The 20,211-nt window shown below is 38.5% G+C and overlaps 1 protein-coding gene across 8 annotated transcripts in view; it reads left to right on the forward strand.

The window, feature by feature from the left end:
- Nucleotides 1–11,619, forward strand: part of PRKACB (protein kinase cAMP-activated catalytic subunit beta) — a 126,525-nt gene extending 114,906 nt beyond the window's left edge. For all 8 annotated transcript variants that reach the window (XM_027058755.2, XM_015070408.3, XM_015070410.3 and 5 more), the window contains 2 exons: nt 4,645–4,809; nt 8,303–11,619. In XM_027058755.2, the coding sequence (XP_026914556.1) occupies nt 4,645–4,809; nt 8,303–8,428 (291 nt within the window). In that variant the 3' untranslated portion in view covers nt 8,429–11,619. The remainder of the gene's footprint in view (nt 1–4,644; nt 4,810–8,302) is intronic.
- The last annotated feature ends 8,592 nt before the right edge of the window (nt 11,620–20,211 follow it).

Raw genomic sequence — 20,211 nt, forward strand, 5'->3', positions numbered from 1 at the left:
CAAGACTCAGAATTGCCCAAAGATAAAAGGTAGTTTGTGGCAAAGCCAGAAATTGAATTTAGTTCAGTGGTTCATTTATTATTTGTTCACTTGGCTTCAGTAACTCTTCACAATCTTAGTTTTATTCTGCATTATTGGTCTCTCCTTGTTGATCCTCCTTGCCTTGGTCCTCTTCTTCCTCTGCACTTCCTCCATTGATGGATTCATCCAGTTTCATGACTGTAAATGCCAACTGACGATTTCCAAATTCACTTTTTCAGTCCCTACCTGACTCTTGGGTTGCAGACCCTTGTAGCCAACTTCTTACCTGAGATCTCCATTCAGGTATTCAATACATATCTTAAATTCAATCTGTCTAAAACTAACAGATTTTTGTTTTCCCTGGCAAATCTGTTCCTCCCACTGCTCTTCCCCTCTCAGTTGATGGCAACACCATCCTTTCAGTTACTAAGGCGAACATACTCTGGAGTCCTCACTCCATATCTAAAGCACAGGAAAACCATTTTGACTCTATCTTTACCTATCTTTAGCATACACACAGAATTCAACCACTTCTTGCCACCTCCACTGATATTGCTCTCTTCTGAGTCACTAGAGTGGTTCTTTAAAAATGTTAAATTAGATCCCGTTACTCCTTCCAGAAGCTTGCAGTGGTTCCCCATTTTCTTCAGAGTAAACATCAAAGACCTTACAATGCAAGACTTTGTGAGGTGCGATAGGATGACAACATTTGTAAAGGATCTCTCTCGGGGGCGCCTGGGTGGCTCAGTCGGTTAAGCGTCCGACTTCGGCTCAGGTCACGATCTCACGGTCCGTGAGTTCGAGCCCCGCATCGGGTTCTCTCTCTGACCCTCCCCCATTCATGCTCTGTCTCTCTCTGTCTCAAAAATAAATATTTAAAAAAAAAAAAAAGGATCGCTCTTGTTGCTAAATTATCATCTATCATCTCTCTTCCTCACTAGGATGTAAACTCTGTAGGTAGGACTGTTTGCTTATTTTGTTTACTACTATATGCCAAGCACATTGGTGCCTAACACATGGAAGGTATTTGATCATTATTTGTCAGATGTGAATTCATGCATTCATGTAATATTCATTGAGCTCATATTATATGCCAGACCGTGCTGGATACAGTAAATTAGTTATGGTCTCTGCTTTCATGAAGCTTTCATGAAGTGGACACTCACTCTCAGAGATACTGACTTAGGTGGTCACCTGTGTGTTCTAAACATGTATTTTTTTAGTTGTCACAAACTTTTTGATACACACTATATGTCAAAAGCTTGTTCTGATGTCTATACCTCGTTGTAGAAATAGATTTATTCTCATGAATAGATTAGGAAACTCAGAAGTAACTTAGTCCCTAACCGTTGTTAAAGCATTCTAAACAGGAAATATCGGGCAAAAAAGATCAAATAAACACTCTAGGAAGTGTATATTGCACAAACACCTCTTTCATGTTAAATAATGCCAGTTTCCAATAATCTTATCTCTCAGATCTAATGGTAATGGGTCCAGACTTTTTCTTTTCCACATCTGGCTCTTTACAGCTACTTTCACATTGTTTGCCCCATAATGGACTATCAGAGAGACGTAGGAGTCAGGAGGATTCAGTTATTTTCCCAACAATGAAACTGAGTTGGTAGTCTCACTGGAGCTTGGTTTCCTTATCTTAAAATGAAGATTTGGATTAAATTAAACTAAGACTTCCTTTGCTCCAATATTCTAGGATTCTGATTTCAATTTTTACAGCAGTTATAATCAATAATAATAATAGAAATAACACTCTTCTTAATACAGTTTTGAAGGAAAAATTATCATGCTTCCCATGATAGAAACCTTTGGTGTTTCCAAGTTAACATGCCATAAGTAAAGTCTTGCATCTGAAACGTAATTGCGTTTAAGTCATTTTCTGGTTTTTGCTAATTTCAATTTGATGAATCAACATGGCTCTTTGGAAGGTCAAATCAACAAAGAAACTACATTTCTGATTACATTTCAGAACAGTCATGGAAAAAATACTTTCACAATGATTCTCATTATTTCTCCTTCAGTATACTTAAAGGATATGACAGATTCTCATCATTAACATGCCTACTATGTGAGGTGGGCTACCTGTCAGAATCTCTGGGGAAGAAGACTTGTGATATGGAGGTGAAGAGGATATGTCTGTCATATGATAAGTTTTCCAAATGCCGATGTCTACCATCATAAGCCCCTACTATAGCTCCCCATTTGAGAATCCCTGTTCTAAAGATTACAAAGATACATACACATTAATCCAAGACCAACGCTTTATCTGCATTCCAAAATAAAGATCTACTCTATTTAGGTGTGTATATTCTTTAGGCACTCTATTGCACGTTACCTGAATTCAGAAGATAATTAAAAAAAATTGTTTTGATGTTTATTTTTGAGAGACAGAGTGTGAGTGGGGGAGGGGCAGAGAGAGAGGAAGACACAGAATCCAAAGCAGGCTCCAGGCTCTGAGCTATCAGCACAGAGTCCGACGTGGGGCTCGAACCCACGAATCATGAGGTCATGAGCTGAGCTGAAGTCCAACGCTTAACCAACTGAGCCACCCAAGCACCCCTCAGAAGATAATATTTTTTAAGTTTATTTAATTCTTTTTGAGAGAGAGAAAGAGAGAGAGGGAGAGGGAGTGTGAGCAAGGGGAGGAGCAGAGAGAGGGAGAGAGACCCCAAACAGGTTCCAGGCTGCAAGCACAGAGCCTGATGGGGGCTTGAACTCACAAACCATGAGTTCATGACCTGAGCCAAAACCAAGAGTTGGACGCTTAACTAACTGAGCCACACAGGCACCCCCAGAAGATAATGTATATGTAGTACATTATTGTCTACCATTCCAAACATCACGAAAGGGAGAATAACTGGCACATTACGTTGAACAGTTCATGCGGACTCTATTCTAAACAAAGACAGCTCTACTTCAAATAAGCTACTTCTTTGGAATCTAAGCAAAGTTGCAATATAACCACTATAAAAATAAGTCATGTTATTTTTAGACACTATGCCTTTTGAATACCCCATATTCTCTAGTTTCTACTCCAACTGGAATAAATGAGGAAATGTGCAGCAAATATTTTTAAGATGAAAATTTCAGTCTTTTACAAGTGTCCTGACAATAACTCTTTTCAGGTTATTGAATCATGAAAAACAGTATAGAATAATTAAGGATATATACTCCAGAGCCAAGAGTACCTGGTTTGGGATGATAGCTCTACCACTTATTAGCTCTGTAATCTTAGGCAGATTACTTACTTGGTGTCACTTTCAATTGTATCACCTGTAAATGGAGATAATAATCATGTTTACCGTAATGTTAGGTTATGAACCAGTGCACATAAAGTTTAGCACAGTGCCTAACTTCTAATAAGCTATTATATTAATAAAATGTTAATTTGGAAGTAAAAACTAAAGAAGGAGCAATTCGTGTGCCTTTTTTTTTCTTTTTTGGAACATAAACCCTCTTATACTCTGTGGTAATACGGGCTTTGCAAAAATGAGGCTTTCAGTTGCTGATGTATTTGAGTTGATCCCAAATCCTGTTGGGTCATTAGCTATTCAACCTTCAAATAGTCCTTGGTTGTTGGACACAAATTATAGTTTTCCTCTGGTATGATGATGACTTTAGATTATTATTTACATGAAAATTTTTTTGATCTGTCACTAGGAGAGAAAATAAAACTTCTGCACAAAGTAGAGAAGATAGTGCTTCTCAGGCTTTCATGAATAGAGATAAAAGCTCAGAATTTCAGACCCAGTGCCCCTATCATTTGAAGCCCCAGGATCAGCATTTTTACCCTCTACCCCTCCAGTTGACTCTGATGAAAGTGGGCCCTAGGACCACACTTGGAGAAGCATTTATTTACAGAATAGCATAAATAGCAGTCGGGAGACTATAGTTATGAGTCTGGTTTTGCCATAGGGTCTAGCTTTGCATGCTTATGATTTAATTTCTACTTTGAGACTATGAGAATGCACATCATGTTGTGCTTTGGAAACTCAGAATATATATGTTAAGGAGTTATATTTATTTGAAGACAGTGTAATAAAGAACAAAATTTATGAGGCTAGGAATCATGACTAGATTTCTAGTCCCAGCTCTGCCACTTTATAGTCTAGTGATTGGGTAAGTTATACAATGTCTGCGAATCCTAGTTTCTCCATCTTTAGAATAGAGTTAATGCCGTATTCACCAAATATGTCATAGTTCATTGCTATATATCTAGTGCCTAGAGCAGTGTGGTACATAGTAGGTCTTAATAACTAATTGTTAAGTAGATGAACTACATTATTTGAAATGACACAATAAATTCTGGGAATAAAAACACAAAATGGCACAGTACCTTCCCCCCCAGAAGCTCATGATCTGGGGGAAACAGACATACACAAATATTACAACATACCTCAATAAAGATCGACTGAGGTAATGTCATGACACGCGATACAAGTTATAAGGTGATGGTGGCACTTGTAGAGAACCACAGTAAGAATGCAAGGAGTTCATAAACGGGGTCTATTTACCCTTTAAAGCATTTTCTTCAGATGTCTATGGTCCGTTGAAGGTGAGGCCATGATAACCACTGGAATGTGAATTTGACCACATGGTGTGTTCATACAGGTCCGATTCCCATCGCACTTCAGTTCAGATCTCAAGGACCTTCTAAGGAACCTGCTGCAGGTGGATTTGACGAAACGGTTTGGAAACCTGAAGAATGGTGTGAGTGATATAAAAACTCACAAGTGGTTTGCTACAACAGATTGGATTGCTATTTACCAGAGGAAGGTGAGCCATTTCTTTCTTTAATTTAAAAGCTTTTGGAAGTTAGTATTTAAATTATATGTGGTAAAGATATTTTCAACTTAACACGTGGTTTTAATATTTTTTTACCTTTGAATTAATCCTATGCAGGACTTAAGGGACCTTTCCAGCCCACAACTTAAAAATGAATTTTAAAAAAAATGAGTTTTCTACTTGATTAAAGAGAAGGCATATTCTATTTTGACCATCAATCTGAAATTTTTTTTAACGTTTATTTATTTTGAGAGAGAGCGCATGCATACGTGCAGGAGGGGCAGAGAGAGAAGGAGAGAGAGAATCCCAAGCAGGCTCCATGCTGTCAGCACAGAGCCCAAGGCGGGTCTTGATCTCACAGAGCGTGAGATCATGACCTGAGCCGAAATCAAGAGTCGGATGCTTTACTGACTGAGCTACCCAGGCGCCCCAATCTGAAATGTGTTCAGTGTCAAATTTTTCCTACCCTTGCCTCTTACTCTTCACAATATTGTGGTAATTATTAAGTAAACAATGTCCTAAGGGTTTGCGTTTCAAAACTGATGTGAAGCCGCATTAGAAAGACAAATATAAACAAATATATTCTCCTTCCTGGAATTGGCAAACAGCTGGATTTAATAACATTTAATAGCTAGATTCATCAGATATTTTTCAGTCTTTATCACTTTACCGTTGTAACAAATTGAGACATTGAAGAAAGATTTTGCTGTGCTGAGTTACTTTTCTCTCAACATTGCTTCTCAAATGCCTAAAGATAATTCGTATTTATAAAGTGTTGTCATCTTGAATATATTTAATTTTTTATTTTTTTCCATAAAACCAAAACTTCTAATGTTTCAGAGACTTGCCATATTTAATAATGCTATGCAGCCACGAGTGAATTTCCTTAGGAAAAAAATGTAAATGCTATAAATTAATATTAATAACACGGTTTTCCTAGTTTCTATCTTTTGGAAAAGAATATAAAAACAAAGCATTAAAAGAATTTAATAATGCAGCAAAGACCAAAACAATATGAGGGCAGTAGTCTCCGCATCTCATAAGATGGGTTCAGAAACTTCCTAGGCGTTAAATTCATGAAACAGCCCTTAGCATTATTATCTCAGCTGGATATGTTATGTAGTCAAGAGCAATTCTATTTGGGTGATTTATTGAATCTGTGTTTTCTTTTAGTGCTTTTTGATCTAACTTCTTTTTGTTGTTGTTTAGTAATTAGCCAGTTACCCTCTCACCATTTGTTGAATAACTCTTCTTTGACCCCTTGTTTGAAATTCCACCTTTGCTAATGCTGAATTATTACATACTTCGGTCTGTTTCCGACTTTATGCTTTAGGGGTTCTTTCTGTCTATTGTCCTACGCACCACACTGTTTCACATACCTTGATGGTAGCTTTTATTCAATTTCCAAAATATTTGTATATTTAATATGTGGCATTCTTATCAATGTTCAAGGAAAAGAATATATAGTTCAATATTTTTTAGTTGTATTGTAAGAAAATACACAAAACAAAATTTGCTGTCATGCAGGTCAGTCATATTGAGTGCATACTGTTGTGCAGCCACGACTGCCGTCCCTCTCCAGAGCCCTTTCATCTCGCAAGATGAAAACTGTGCACCCATTAAACAAGGACCCCTGTTTTATTGGTCTCTCCACATATCTATATTGTCTTTGGGGCTCTTAATTGGGATAACAGTATATCAATTAGAAGAAAATAAAAATCTTGAACATTCCTCATAATTAAAATGTTTATGTTTCTGCCCCGTGTTGGGCATAGAGATTACTTTTAAAAAAGTAAAAATTAAAATCTTCTCCTCAAACATATTCAGTGCACCACCTAATATTAATAAAGTCCCTATTTTAAATAAAGGAAAGCCATTTTAATTTTAGGATCCAAGGAGAAAAAATGTTCAGAATTCAGCAATGCTGTTTTTCTAAAAGGGACATGTTTCTTTCCAACTTCCCAGAAAGTTTTGATAGCTAGATATTTTAAACAAAATAAACTTGGGAATTAAAAGGAAGATTAAGAGGAGTGCCTGGCTGGTTCTGTCAGTGAAGCATGTGACTCTTGATCTCCAGGTCATGAGTTCAAGCCCTATGTTGGGCCTAGAGCCAACTTAAAAAACAACAACAACAACAACAAAAACAAGTATATCTAAGAATTACCTGTAACCTCAAGAGAAAGGAATTAAGGAAAAGGATAGAAATATAAAGGCTTGAGAAATAAGGAACCGATAAAGGAAAATCTGGAGTTCTGTAACCTAAAGTGCCAGTATTTTGATACCAACAGTTAATTATCCTAGAACTCTTTTAAGTATTGTACCATTCCTTGAATGAAAATGTTGAGATTAATACCAAACCTACTGTTTGCTTTCTCTTTTTTTTTTTTTTAATTTTTTTTTAATGTTTATGTTTGAGAGAGAGAGAGACAGTGTGAGTGGGGGAGGGACAGAGAGAGGGAGACACAGAATCCGAAGCAGGGTCCAGGCTCTGAGCTGTCAGCACAGAGCCCGATGTAGGGCTCAAACCCATGAGATGTGAGATCATGACCTGAGCCAAAGTCGGCACCTTAAGTGACTGGGCCACCCGGGCACCCCTGTTTGCTGCTGTTTCTAATGCTGTTATCATTTAGGGACTTGAAGGCATTTAAAGATGCTACCATATAATAATGGTGGGAATTTATTTTCCTTAGTATTTAGAAACTGTCAGGCATTCATTATTCCTCTTTCTGATTCCAATATTCGTGGGTTTGGTTTTTTTTCTCCATACCACCATGCAATTAACTCAGTTCTTAACGCTGAACCTGGAGATAGCCGCAGACCCCACAGGCTGAGGGCTCAGTCCCAGAAGAGTGCCCTCCACCCACCACCACTGCAGACATTAATTGCAAGTTAGGCACCTGCTTCTGACTAAGCAGCTTTAGATCAGAGGTTTCCCACAAACCCCCTCCTAGGGTTCGATTAATTTGCTAGAACAGCTCAGAGAAGTCAGAAACTGCTTACTGTTACCAGTTTATTATAAAAGACTGTAACTCAAAGACAGCCAGAGGGAAGAGATGCATAAAGCAAGATATGGGGACGGGGCTCAGCGCTTCCTGCTCTCTTCAAGCACGCCACTCTCCCCCAATCCCCACTTGTTCACCGGCCTGGGAGCTCTCCCTACCCCATCCTCTTGAAGTCCTGTGGCTTCATTAGGTAGGCATGATTATTTAAATCATTGGCCATTGGTGACTAAACTCTGTCTCCAGCCCCCCCCCTCCCCACCCCCGCTCCTGGAGGTTAGGAGGTGAGACTGAAAGTTCCGAGTGTCTAACCAGCACCCATCCTCAGGTTACCTAGGGGCTTTCCAAAAGTCACCTCATTAACATAACACTTATGACATCCAAGAGTTTAAGGAGCTCTGTGCCCGGGATTAGGGTGAAGACCAAATACATTTTTCCTATGATAAATCAGAATATCACACTTCATTTTTCTGTCTCATTTCCAGGTGGAAGCACCATTCATACCAAAGTTCAGAGGCTCTGGAGATACCAGCAACTTTGACGACTATGAAGAAGAAGATATCCGTGTCTCTATAACAGAAAAATGTGCAAAAGAATTTTGTGAATTTTAAAGATGGGCAACAAGATGACATCAGAGCTCACACTCAGTCTTTGCACTCTGTTGAGAGATCAGGTGGAGTCGAGACCGTCCTTGTTGAAGCAGTTACCTAGTTCCGTCATTCCAGCGACTGAGTGAGGTCTTTATTGCCATCGTCCGTGTGTGCGCTCTGCGTCCACCTATGTAACAAGGCACCGCTAAGCAAGCATTGTCTGTGCCATAACACACAACTAGACACCTTCCCGCTTCCCTCTGGTTGGGCTTTCTCCTCCCCTCCACCCATTTCTTCCTTTTTCATGTTCGTCGGGTTTTCTCCAAGCAGTGCTCCATTTTATTTTGTGGGTATTTCAGACGGGCAGTGTTATGGCTCTGTGATATTTGAAAGGAAGGGCAAGTGTTACCTTCGGTAGTTCTTGCCGTTATGGTTGTTGGTCGATGGCTCGAGGCTGTACGGCCAGTAATTATTTTTACTTTGAGTAGCTCAGACTCAGTTTTGCCAAAACTTCTGACAATTTTTGAAGACAGAGTGTCGTATCAACAAGGCAATTTATACAAAACAAAACAAAACAATACCTTTTGCAGAACTCACCGCTCTGGTGAGACATTTGGATAGACATTTGGATAGAGTAGCTACACCCGGCAATTTGGATTTCTAGAGATCGGAGGTTCCGTCTCCCTTCACCACCTTTTGTATTTTCCTCCCGGTGAGTAATCGGGTGACCACCTGTGCAGTGTGACACATGCAGCTCACTCACAGGAGAAACTAAAGCTGTGGGTCCCATCACTTGGTAGGGGACCATCACTTGGTCATTGCTGTAGGGATTAGGGCTTTAAGATTTCTACACCTTCGCTCCTCCGTAAGGGTTTTAGCCAGTATTTTGACAGAACGCGACTGATGAAGAAAGGGACAAATTTTTTAGTTTCTCAAACAAGTCCTCCTTGTAAATTTTTTACGGGAAAAAAAAAAAAACGAACTAAAAAAGATCATTAATGTGGACAATTACTTTGCTGAGTCCAACAAATGGCTTGATGCTTGTAAGCAGTGTAGAGACACTCTTATTTATATAGGGATTTTTCTGTTTGTTTTGCTTCGCTTTGTTTTGTCACGGTTAAGGACAAAAGGAGTTGTTGCCAGGTTATTCCAGCACACAGTATCTGTCAGCCCGAGGGAGAGGCACTGTTGTAGCTTCAGCGTTCATCCTATGCCTCATCCATGAGGAAAAGGGACAAAGTTTTTAAAACTGCCACAACTGTATTTTAATTTTGAGGTGTGATAGTTTTAGACACGTTAGAATTCCCAGCCTCTTTCCGTACACAGCATGTATGATCATGCAGATGCAATGTTAGTATTTGAGTTTAATTTTTTGTAATTCTTTTTTGCCAACAGCATTGCTGTCAGTGGAAATTTCAAGCATTTTTGCACAGTTAGTTCCACGTTTGTTGAGAATCCATGGCTTAACTCTGTTTTTTAAGTATTTTTTTCTTTGCTTTTAAATTTTCCCATCTGGTTTTATCTCCGTGTGTCAGTGACCTATCTTAAAACAACACACCAAAAGAGCTGAAAGTAAACTGTGTTCATTTTTTATGATCAATTTACATGCATATAAGTTGAGTTGTTTTTAATCAGACTGATCTTAATGTATATAAGCATTCTATTTGCTTCATTATTGGTGCCGGTCACTGACAACTTCTTTATCTCTGTACCACACTCTTGTAAAACCTTTGAAGACATTGAAAAAGCCTGTCTGGGATGTTCTCTGCATCCATCTGTACATCTTTTGGTTGTCAAGTGTTCCTGCATGGTTATGTCATTTAAGAGCTGATAACTGATTTCAGTTGGTCCACTTATATTTAAAATGTGCAAGAAAAATATGATATACTTTGCTGTATCAAGTTTTATGTGACAAAAATATGTCATTCATGTTAATAAATTTAAACCATCATTTCTATAAAATATTTTCATTCGTTTTTTTTGGCCCAAGAACATGCTGGTCGTTGTATTCTATATGTATGCAACAAATTCCATGGTAGCTTTATTGTATATTATTGTAGAATTATTTTAATAAATCATGGGGATGACAATTTCATTATTACATTTTAGTTTTCAGCAATTAAGAAGATTTCTCTAAGTTCTAAAAAGACGTTTTAAATAAAATTACTACTTGCCCTGCACAACTTGCTGTAGAATCTGCCTAGGTAGATGACCTCTCGGCATGCGTTGGTTTTGAGGGCTATTTAGCCATTCCCATTAAAGGACATGAGCAAGCTTTCAGATATGTCAAGGGAGTCTATTTCCAACCAATCAAGGACGCAGAATTAGAATATCTTCAAGTTATATAAAACTCCCAGTTTCAGCCACAATTTAGCCAAGAACAGGATGAAAATTTGAATAAGAAATCAGTGGAATGAATCAGTGTTTAACCTCAGATTACATTATTTGAAGCAGAAGAAATTACATTTTTCCTCAGTAAATGATAAGGAGATGGCACTGCAGAGGAGGGACCCCTTGACTCAAAGTCAAGACATCTGGGTCTCAGGTCTGGTCTGTCACAGTCGGCATGACCTTGGCCTCAGCTCTCTCTTCTACAAAATGGAAGAATTCCATTAGGCGGTTTCTAAGGTCTTTTCTAATTTTCACATGTCATGACAAAATTCTTTTTATTTGACATTTTGAAGGGATAATGTGCTTTGAAGTAAATCTCGGTAAGGTGATATTTTAGGGCATCTTTCTTCTCCTTATCTCTTACAGTGTTCTTACAATTTTTTGAATATCATAAGGACCTTATGTCTGTTTTGATTCCTTCCTCCTTCACTGATGCTAAATATCCAACTGATATCAAACTGTCAACCTACCAAAAACAGATATTGTGGCTTGTGGGTATTGCTGTCTTGTTTTTGATATGTTCTTGTATTGACTGCCCATTGGCCTGAAAATACTCATCATAAGCCTAAAAAAAATCATTTTTCTTTCCCACTGACTGTTTTATCTGCTTGTTGTAAGAATCAAATGAAATAATGTATGTGAAAGCACCTTGTAAACTGTAACCTATCAATGTAAATGTTAAGGTGTGTTGTTATTTCATTAATTACTTCTTTGTTTAGAATGGAATTTCCTATGCACTATTGTAGCTAGGAAATGCTGAAAACAACTGTGTTTTTTAATTAATCATAACAGCAAAATTAAAGTATCTTCAAAGGATAAAACGGTGTCTTGAGTTCTATTTGGTGCCCTTATCTCTTGATTTCTTTTCCATGGATACTACAGATGCCTATAGGTTTCTAGTTTCTATGTATTCATGCTGGTCTTTGGTGATGGGAACAGAGTAATAGGGGAAGAATGCCCACCAATCTAGTCCAACTGAGTATATATTAAGAAACTACTAGATTCATTCCATAGTTTCTAAAAAGTGTTTCTACTTCCTCATGCTACTAGTCTAACTTACTCTTAACTTAATGTTGAAAATTTACATATTTAAATCACTGACACTGAAGGAGCCCTCATCCTTATATTGGAACAATGAACTATGAATTTTTACCTTTTTCTTCAGAAGTGTTGTTGAGGTTCATAGTACCTCTTCCGATTTCAGCTAACTGATTGGTATGTGTTTCTACAGTTGTCCTTGACCTCAAGAAATAACTTTCTAGGTATTTAACACCTTACCATTTTTTATTGTTTTCATTGTTACTGCAAACATTTACAAATATTGATGTACTTTATAACACCATGTTTACTATTTTTACACCAGTGGTTTCTTTATTTTATCATTGTCAGGGCTTAATACAAAATACCAGTTTTCTCATTTCCTTATACAACCAATTATAAAATTCTAGCCATATCTTCACTCACTCCAAATCATCATTTGAAATCCATTTAAATTTTCTCTTATGCACAAATATTGGATGTGAAGTTAAATGGCTTTCGTTTCAGCCTTCCTGAACATTTTCTATATGCTTTTTTTAATAGCCTTTGACAAGGGCTCTCTGATAAGGGCTGAATTGTGTTCCTTCAGAATTCATATGTTGAAGTACTCAGAATATGAGGAGCTCAGAATAGGACTGTATTTGTAGGTAGGACCTCTAGTTAGGGTAAAATGAGGTCATATGGATGGGCCCTAATCTGATTATGACTAGTGAATTTACAAGAAGACATTAGGACATAGAACACACAGACCCAGAAAAGACCACAGGAAGACCTAAGAGGAAGGCGACCATCTACAAGCCAAGGAGAGGGATTTCAAAAGAAGCCAACCCTGCTGACACCTTGATCTTGGACTTCTAGCCCCTAGAACTGTGAGAAAATAAATTTCTGTTGTTTAAGCTGCCCACTCTGTGGTAGTTTGTTATGGCTGTCCTAACAAACTGGTACACCCACTGCGGTGTTCCCATGTGTACACGATATTCCCATGGTGAAGGGCTTGCATTGATCTCACTTCAAATGCTTTAGAATTGGCCCAAACTGAAATAATTTACCATAAGCAAAAACCAAGCAAACAAAAAAGTATGTCCTTGTGGTCACAAACCTCAGTGCACCTGTTTTCTTATTTCTCTTCTTTTCTGGAATATAAGCAGGAAACAGAAAACACTAGCAACTGAGCATAGGGGAAAGCATGGGCAGCTGAAAGCACTTCTAACTCCGGGTCAGACTTACTCTCGGCATCAAGCTATGCCAAGCAAGCTTTTTGAAGCTGTGCTAATACAACCTAAAACTGAACAAATCATTAAATTTAGAGCCTCTGCGCATCTGTTAATGGTGATGTTGATGAAATGGCCAAAAGGAAAGTGGGAATGAGGATAAAGTAGTGGTGAGGAAACCCCAGTTGGTTTGTCATCTGATTATTCAGTGGTTAGTAATGCAGTAAATGATTACCTTAACGTGTTAATTTTCTATTGCTAGTATAATAAATTGCCACACAGTTAGTGGCTTAAAACAACATAAATTTATTATCTACCAGCTCTGGAAGTCTGATATCAAAAATGAGTCTCATTGGGTTAAAATCAAGGTATCAGCAGTACTGGAATCTTTCTAGAGGCGCTAGGGGAAAATCTCTTTTCCAGCTTCTAGAGGCTGCTCACTTTCCTTGACTTGTGACCCCATCCCTCCATCTTCAAAGCCAGCAATATTGGGCTGCATCCCACTGACATCCTCTTCTGCCTCCCTCTTTCACTTTTAAAGACCCTAGTGATTACATTGAGCCATCTGGGTGTACAGGCTGTTCACCCTATTTTAAGATCAGCTAATGAGTAACCTAATTCCCCTTTACCATATAACTTATCACATTCACAAGTTCTGGAGATTTGGACATGAACATCTCTGGGGCAGAGAGAGGACAGGGAGAAATTATTCTGCCTACCACACCTAATAATGTCACTTTAGGTGGAAAATATGGTTATGTCTAAGGTGGAATTAGAGACAATCTTTTCACGATTCAAAGGGAACGTGGGCTTCCTGAAGTGTAGTGGTTAGCATGCAGTGAATTTTCAAGTACGCTATCACAGAACTTGAGTAGCAAATCAGTTCTGAATGCCTTGAAAGATACTCATCGCTACAGCAAAAAACCCAAAAAAAAAAAAAAAACAACACACCACAATTGTATGTCACTACACACCAATAAAAAGACAAAAATTAATAACACTGATAATACCAACCATTGGTGAAGATGGAGAGGAACTGGATGGAACTGTCCTGCATTGCCAGAAGGAATATAAAGTGGCACAGCCACTTTGCAAAAAAACAGTTTGTCAGGGGCACCTGGGTGGCTCAGTCAGTTAAGCATCCGACTTCGGCTCAGGTCGTGATCTCACAGCTTGTGAGTTCGAGCCCCCTGTTGGGCTCAGTGCGGACAGCTCAGAGTGGAGCCCGCTTCACTGTGTCTCCCTCTCTCTCTGACCCTCCCCCGCTCATGCTCTGTCTGTCTCTTTCTCTCTCTCTCTCAGAAATGAATAAGCAATAAAAAAATTAGATATTAAAAAAAAGTTTGGCAGTCTGTACAAAGTTAGCCATTCACTTATCATAGGATTGGTTACCCATTCTATTTCTACGTGTTTACCCAAGATAATGAAAACATATGTTCATAAAAGGTATAAATGTTCAACAACTTTGAAACAGTCCCCAAATGAGAACAGTTCAAACAAACAGCAACAGATGAACAGATCAACAAATGGTGCTATATCCATACAATGAAATACTACTCACCAATAAAAAGGAACAAGCTACAGATACAAGCGGCAACATGAGTGCCCATTTGATTGTCTACACCTGTCAAAACTCATTGAACCAGGTACTTAAAATGAATGCACGATACCTTTGTAAAGGTGATTTAAAAAAGTATACAAAGAAAATAAATTTTAGTGTAGACACAATTATAACAGAAGGTTAGTGATCTAGAAGATAAAGTTTAGGAAATCTCTCAGAATTTATATTCCAAAGATAGAGACAGAAAAATACGAGAGAAAAGAAACATGGTGAGTTAGCCTCAAGACATGATAATTGTCTAAAAGTTTTAAAAAGAGGACACAGAAAAATGGAAAGGTAATGTCTCCAAAGTTCTGAGGGATTTTTTTTTTAACTTAGAATTATACACCTAGGCAAACAGCTGTTTCACTGCAAGGTGGGGGGTGGGGGGTGGGGGGGGAGGGGGCCTTACTTTCATTCCCAAGCACCCTAGCCCTCTAGCGACCAGATAGGCCTGGCTAGTGGAAAGTGATGGTAAAACACTGGAAGGAGCAGAAAGGTATAACCAGAGTGTTTCCCTCCCTATCTCTCTCTGTGATCTGTATCATCTCTGGAGTCTTCTCCATTGTCCCAACTTCTGGTCACTGTCATCGTTCTATGTTCCACTAGGTAGTCCTGGTTTTTGAGCTCTGTGAACCCTGGCTCCTCCTTTTTTCCTCCAGTCCACAGCTGATAGAGCTCTCTGCTGCTGCTCGTCTTTGGGTGACTTTACCATATTAATGTCTGTCTTTATTTTTAGCTGCTTTTATAAAGGTTTTTTTTCAATGTATTCTTTAGTGTTTATTTATTATTTTGAGAGAGAAAAGAGAGACATGATCAGGGGAGGAGCAGAGAGAGAGGAAGACACAGAATCTGAAGCAGGCTCCAGGCTCTGAGCTGTCAGCACCGAGCCTGACACACAGGACTCAAACTCACAAACCGTGAGACAATGACCCGAGCTGAAGTTGGACACTCAACCGACTGAGCACCCAGGCACCCCTATAAATTTTTTAATAATAATGTGACCAATGCTCTTTTTGTTATATAAAGTGAAGCTGTTGGACTCTATTTTTCCATCACCTATGTGACCAATTTCTTCTATTAAATGTCCTCTGTTGAAATACCTAGAATGGTTTCTGTTTTCTTGGCTGGACTCTGATTGATGTTCCCATTATCATCGGTCGTATTCTACATTGTGCTAAAGGATCGTAGCCATCACAGTAAAAGAAGAAAGAACAAAGGTGATCTTAGCCATCACAGTAAGAGAAGGAACAACAGTGGTAAAATAAAGGCCACTCCAAAGAAAATATATTATATATGTATTTTTTTAACCGAAGATATCAATTAGGAACTTCTAAAAGTATATGGGAAGAAAAATGGTCCCACAAGGAAGAAATAGCTTCTGGAAAGCTTAAAGAAAATACCCCCCAAAAAACATCATTAGGAATAAAAATGAGATAGACACAGAAGAGCTTTAAAAATTCTGGTCATGGTAGAATTTAAATGACATACAAACCCTTCTTTTCTCTTTTGCTCCAAAACATATAGAAATGATAGAATATATTTTAAAATATCTTTAAGGACATAGATTGTATTCAAAACAAAATCAACAGGGGTGCCTGGGTGGCTCAGTCAGTTAAGCATCCAACTCTTGACTTCGGCTCAAGTCACAATCCTGCAGTTGGTGAGATCCAGCCCTGTATCGGGCTCTGTGCTGACAGCAAAGAATCCCTGCTTGGGATTCTCTCTCCCTCTCTCTCTGCCCCTATCCCGCTCATGCTCTCCCTCTCAAAATAAATAAACATTTTTAAAAAATCAATATCTCCACAGACCAGAAACAGAATGGAAAACGCATGGTGGCGAGTGGAGAGGACTCCACAGACTTAAGTAACATACAGAGAAGATTTTTATTACAATGAGATAATTAATTACAGAATGCAGAATAAAAAGATAAAGAGATTAAAGAAAATTCAAAAATGGTAATAGATACTGAGAACAAAGATGATCCACTATTGGCATCCTGAATTTTGAAATTAATGAATGAAACAGAAAAAAATATTCAAATATATGGCACAGAAACTTTTCACTAAAATGAAGCAAAAAACTGAATTTACTTATTGAAAGAAGGCACTATTTTTTGGGGGGAAAGGCCACAGAGCCTTCAACACCAAGCCATGCTCCAGGGAGGGTTTTGAATTCCAATGAAATTTAATGCATAAGAATTCAGTCACCTTCAAGGTGGGGGCAGAATCGGACCGGCCTCAGATGTCTCCATAGTTATACTTGTGCCAAAAGACAATTAAACAATGGCTATAAAGTTCTAGGGGAAAGAAAGTACTAGCCAAAATATTACACCCAGCCAAGTCGCTTTTAATTTAAAAGCATGAGTCAAGTCCCTATTAATAACCAAAAGAAAGAAATTGAAAACCTATGGGTCCTTCATATCCAACTAGATATATAAATCAAAATAAAGAACTAAGTAATGAAGAAGCAGTGACAAAAAGCACCTGGTGAACCCTGAATCTGTCTAAATGTCATACTAATTACAAGCAGCTATGGTAAGTAAAGCTATACAACCAAATATAAGCATTTTAAACCTGGGCAAAATCAGAATAAGATAACTAGAAAAATCAGAAGATGGGGAAAGGAAGGGAGACTTGTAATTTCTTATCTTTTATTGCAGGAAGTCAACTAACAGAATCTAAAATTAGTACATGCGGTTAAATAATGACTAACTTCTAGATGATTTTTCATAATTTTGTCACTACTTTGTGGTTTTCATTTCTACTTCTTCAACTTTTTTTCTTGTGTTAAATTCAATTACATTTATTTTCAGTTCAGTTTCTTTTGGTGAATTAGATTTTATAACATAAGTGAAATTAAATTGAAGGCTTTCTGTTAAAGAATAAGATCTAACTTATATAAATCGGGTGCTATCTAGTGATGTGTCACTCCATCTCTCTGGCCTTCTGTCTCTACACGGGCATAGGAAGAGGCCTGGAATGTTACTCGTGGTGTGAGACTTGGGGTTATTTTATAATTTCTTCCTTGCATTTTGCTGAATTGCTTGCATTCTTTTTTTTTAATGTTTTTTATTTTATTTTTGAGACAGAGAGAGACAGAGCATGAGCAGGGGAGGGGCAGAAAGAGAGGGAGACACAGAATCCAAAGCAGGCTTCAAGCTCTGAGCTGTCAGCACAGAGCCCAACACGGGGCTCGAACTCACCGACTGTGAGATCATGACCTGAGCCGAAGTCATGCTCAACCGACTGAGCCACCCAGGCGCCCCTGCTTGCATTCTTTATAAGGATAAAGTAGTTAATCAAGAGTAAATAGGAACACTGAAATTTTTAACCATTTTTTAAAAATCAAATATTATGAGACTTACTCTTAGCAATTAAGTCATTTTCATCAGAGTTCTGTCTCCTTAAGAAATCCAAACTCTTTCTTTCAAGATTAAAAATGAGATACTCTATCACTGATAATGCTTTTGAGCAAACCAACAGATATCACTGAAATGGCCTCATGAGCATTATCATCGCCGTGAAGAAATGTTTCCATCTCATTCATTCCTCATTCCCAAGCTCACAAGCACCCTTCTCTTTAACAGCCAGACCATTGCCATATGGAAAAAAGAGATTCTTTACTTCACTGCCCATTTCTACAGAGTACACTGAAAACTCATACTCAATGAGCACAACCAACTTGTTACTAAATTTTTTACTATTTTCTTTATACTAAGTCAAAGTCAGGAAGCACACAGCTGAGTTAAGTGCAGACTGTTCTCTCTGAATAAATCATGTGGTTCCTGGCATCCAAAAAAAGCCTCTTTCATTCAAGTAGCAGTGTCCCTCTTTGTTGCTTACTGATCTGTGGATAACCTCATTCCTGTCTATACCATGGCTCAGAAAGTAATCGCAAACCAAATCAAAGTTTTCTTCCTGCATCGGCGGAACACATATACTCAACACCTAAAACCCGACGTAGAATCTCCTCAGTGGTCTTACCTACCTTGTTCTAGACAGCATGCTTCTCTCAGGAGCAAGTAACAGACCACACCATGCAAAGCAGCTTTGTCAAAAAAAGGGAAGCCGTGAACTCGCACGACCAGGAAGTCTGAGGGGGGACTTCTGTCATCGTAAGGTCTCAAAGACCAAACTATATCATCAAAACTCTGCCCCTCTCTTAACCTGTTAGCCCAGCTTTCTTCAGTATTAACTTCATCCTCAATAGGCACTCTCCCTGGGGCAGAAAATAAAACCACCAGCCACTCCAGGCTTGCACTTTCAGAAGTGGGTATGGTCCCAGATGAGGGAGACAGAGATCTCTCAGGCACTGTGTAAATCCAGAAAGGGAACTCTGACTGGTCCAGCCTGGGTCAGAGCCTACGTCTGTGCGTGGGCAAGGGAATATACAGAATTGACAGCCTCAACAGAATTACATGGACTGGGGGAGGGGTGGTTTTCCAAAGAAAGGTGTGCTGGTCAGACAGGGGAAAAAAGTGGACGTTCACCAAAATCTTCCACATTGTCAACAACAAAACCAACAGTTTTTTATGGAAAAGAATTATTTTGTGTTCTGGAAAACCTTTGTGTTTACCAAGTGATGGGTATAAAATATACCAAGTGATGGGTATAAAAACTTCACTGCCACTTCTTAAGAAATGATCCTATAAACAACATCAAGGGCAAGGGGCAAATGACTGACCAATCCTACAAAATTCTTTCAATTCAAATGTGGTTCAACCTCAGGAAATCAATCATTACTGTAATTAACTACATTAGCATTCATTCCATTTTTAAAATATCTTAGTAAACTGTGAATAGAAGAAAGCTTTAGGAACATGGTACTGGTAATATATAAGAAACCTATCACACATATTTACTTTACAGTGAGATATTAGAAGCATTCATATTTAAGTGAAGAACAAGACACCATTATTATTCAACCTTTTCTTGAGACCTTAGTCAATGCAATAACATCAGAAAAATCAACAGGCAAATAAATGGGCAAATGTGCCTACATTTAATTTTTTTTAATGTTTATTTATTTTTGACAGAGAGAGAGACAGAGCATGAGCGGGGAGGGGCAGAGAGAGAGGGAGACACAGAATCTGAAACAGGCTCTAAGCTCTGAGCTGTCAGCACAGAGCCCAATGTGGGGCTCGAACTCACAGACCGCGAGATTGTGACCTGAGCTGAAGTCGGACGCTCAACCAACCCAGCACCAAGGCTCCCCAAATGTGCCTACGTTTAAAATGTAAGACAATAGGGACGCTTGCTTGGCTGTCGATTAAGCGTCCCCACTTGAGCTCAGGTCATGATCTGACAGCTCATGAGTTCGATTCCCTCATCGGGCTCTGTGCTGATAGCTCAGAGCCTGGAGCCTGCTTCAGATTCTGTGTCTCCCTTTCTCCCTGCCCCCTCCCTTGCTCATGCTCTGTCTCTCTCAAAAATAAAAATAAACGTTTAAAAATAAATAAAATAAAATAAAATCTAAGACAGTAAGTTGAAAAATTACTAGACTTAATAAGAGAGCAGAGTAAGATGACAAAGCACAGATCAACCTACAAAAATCAATAATTT

This window comes from Acinonyx jubatus, chromosome C1 (assembly GCF_027475565.1).
Source record: "Acinonyx jubatus isolate Ajub_Pintada_27869175 chromosome C1, VMU_Ajub_asm_v1.0, whole genome shotgun sequence".
NCBI lineage: Eukaryota > Metazoa > Chordata > Mammalia > Carnivora > Felidae > Acinonyx > Acinonyx jubatus.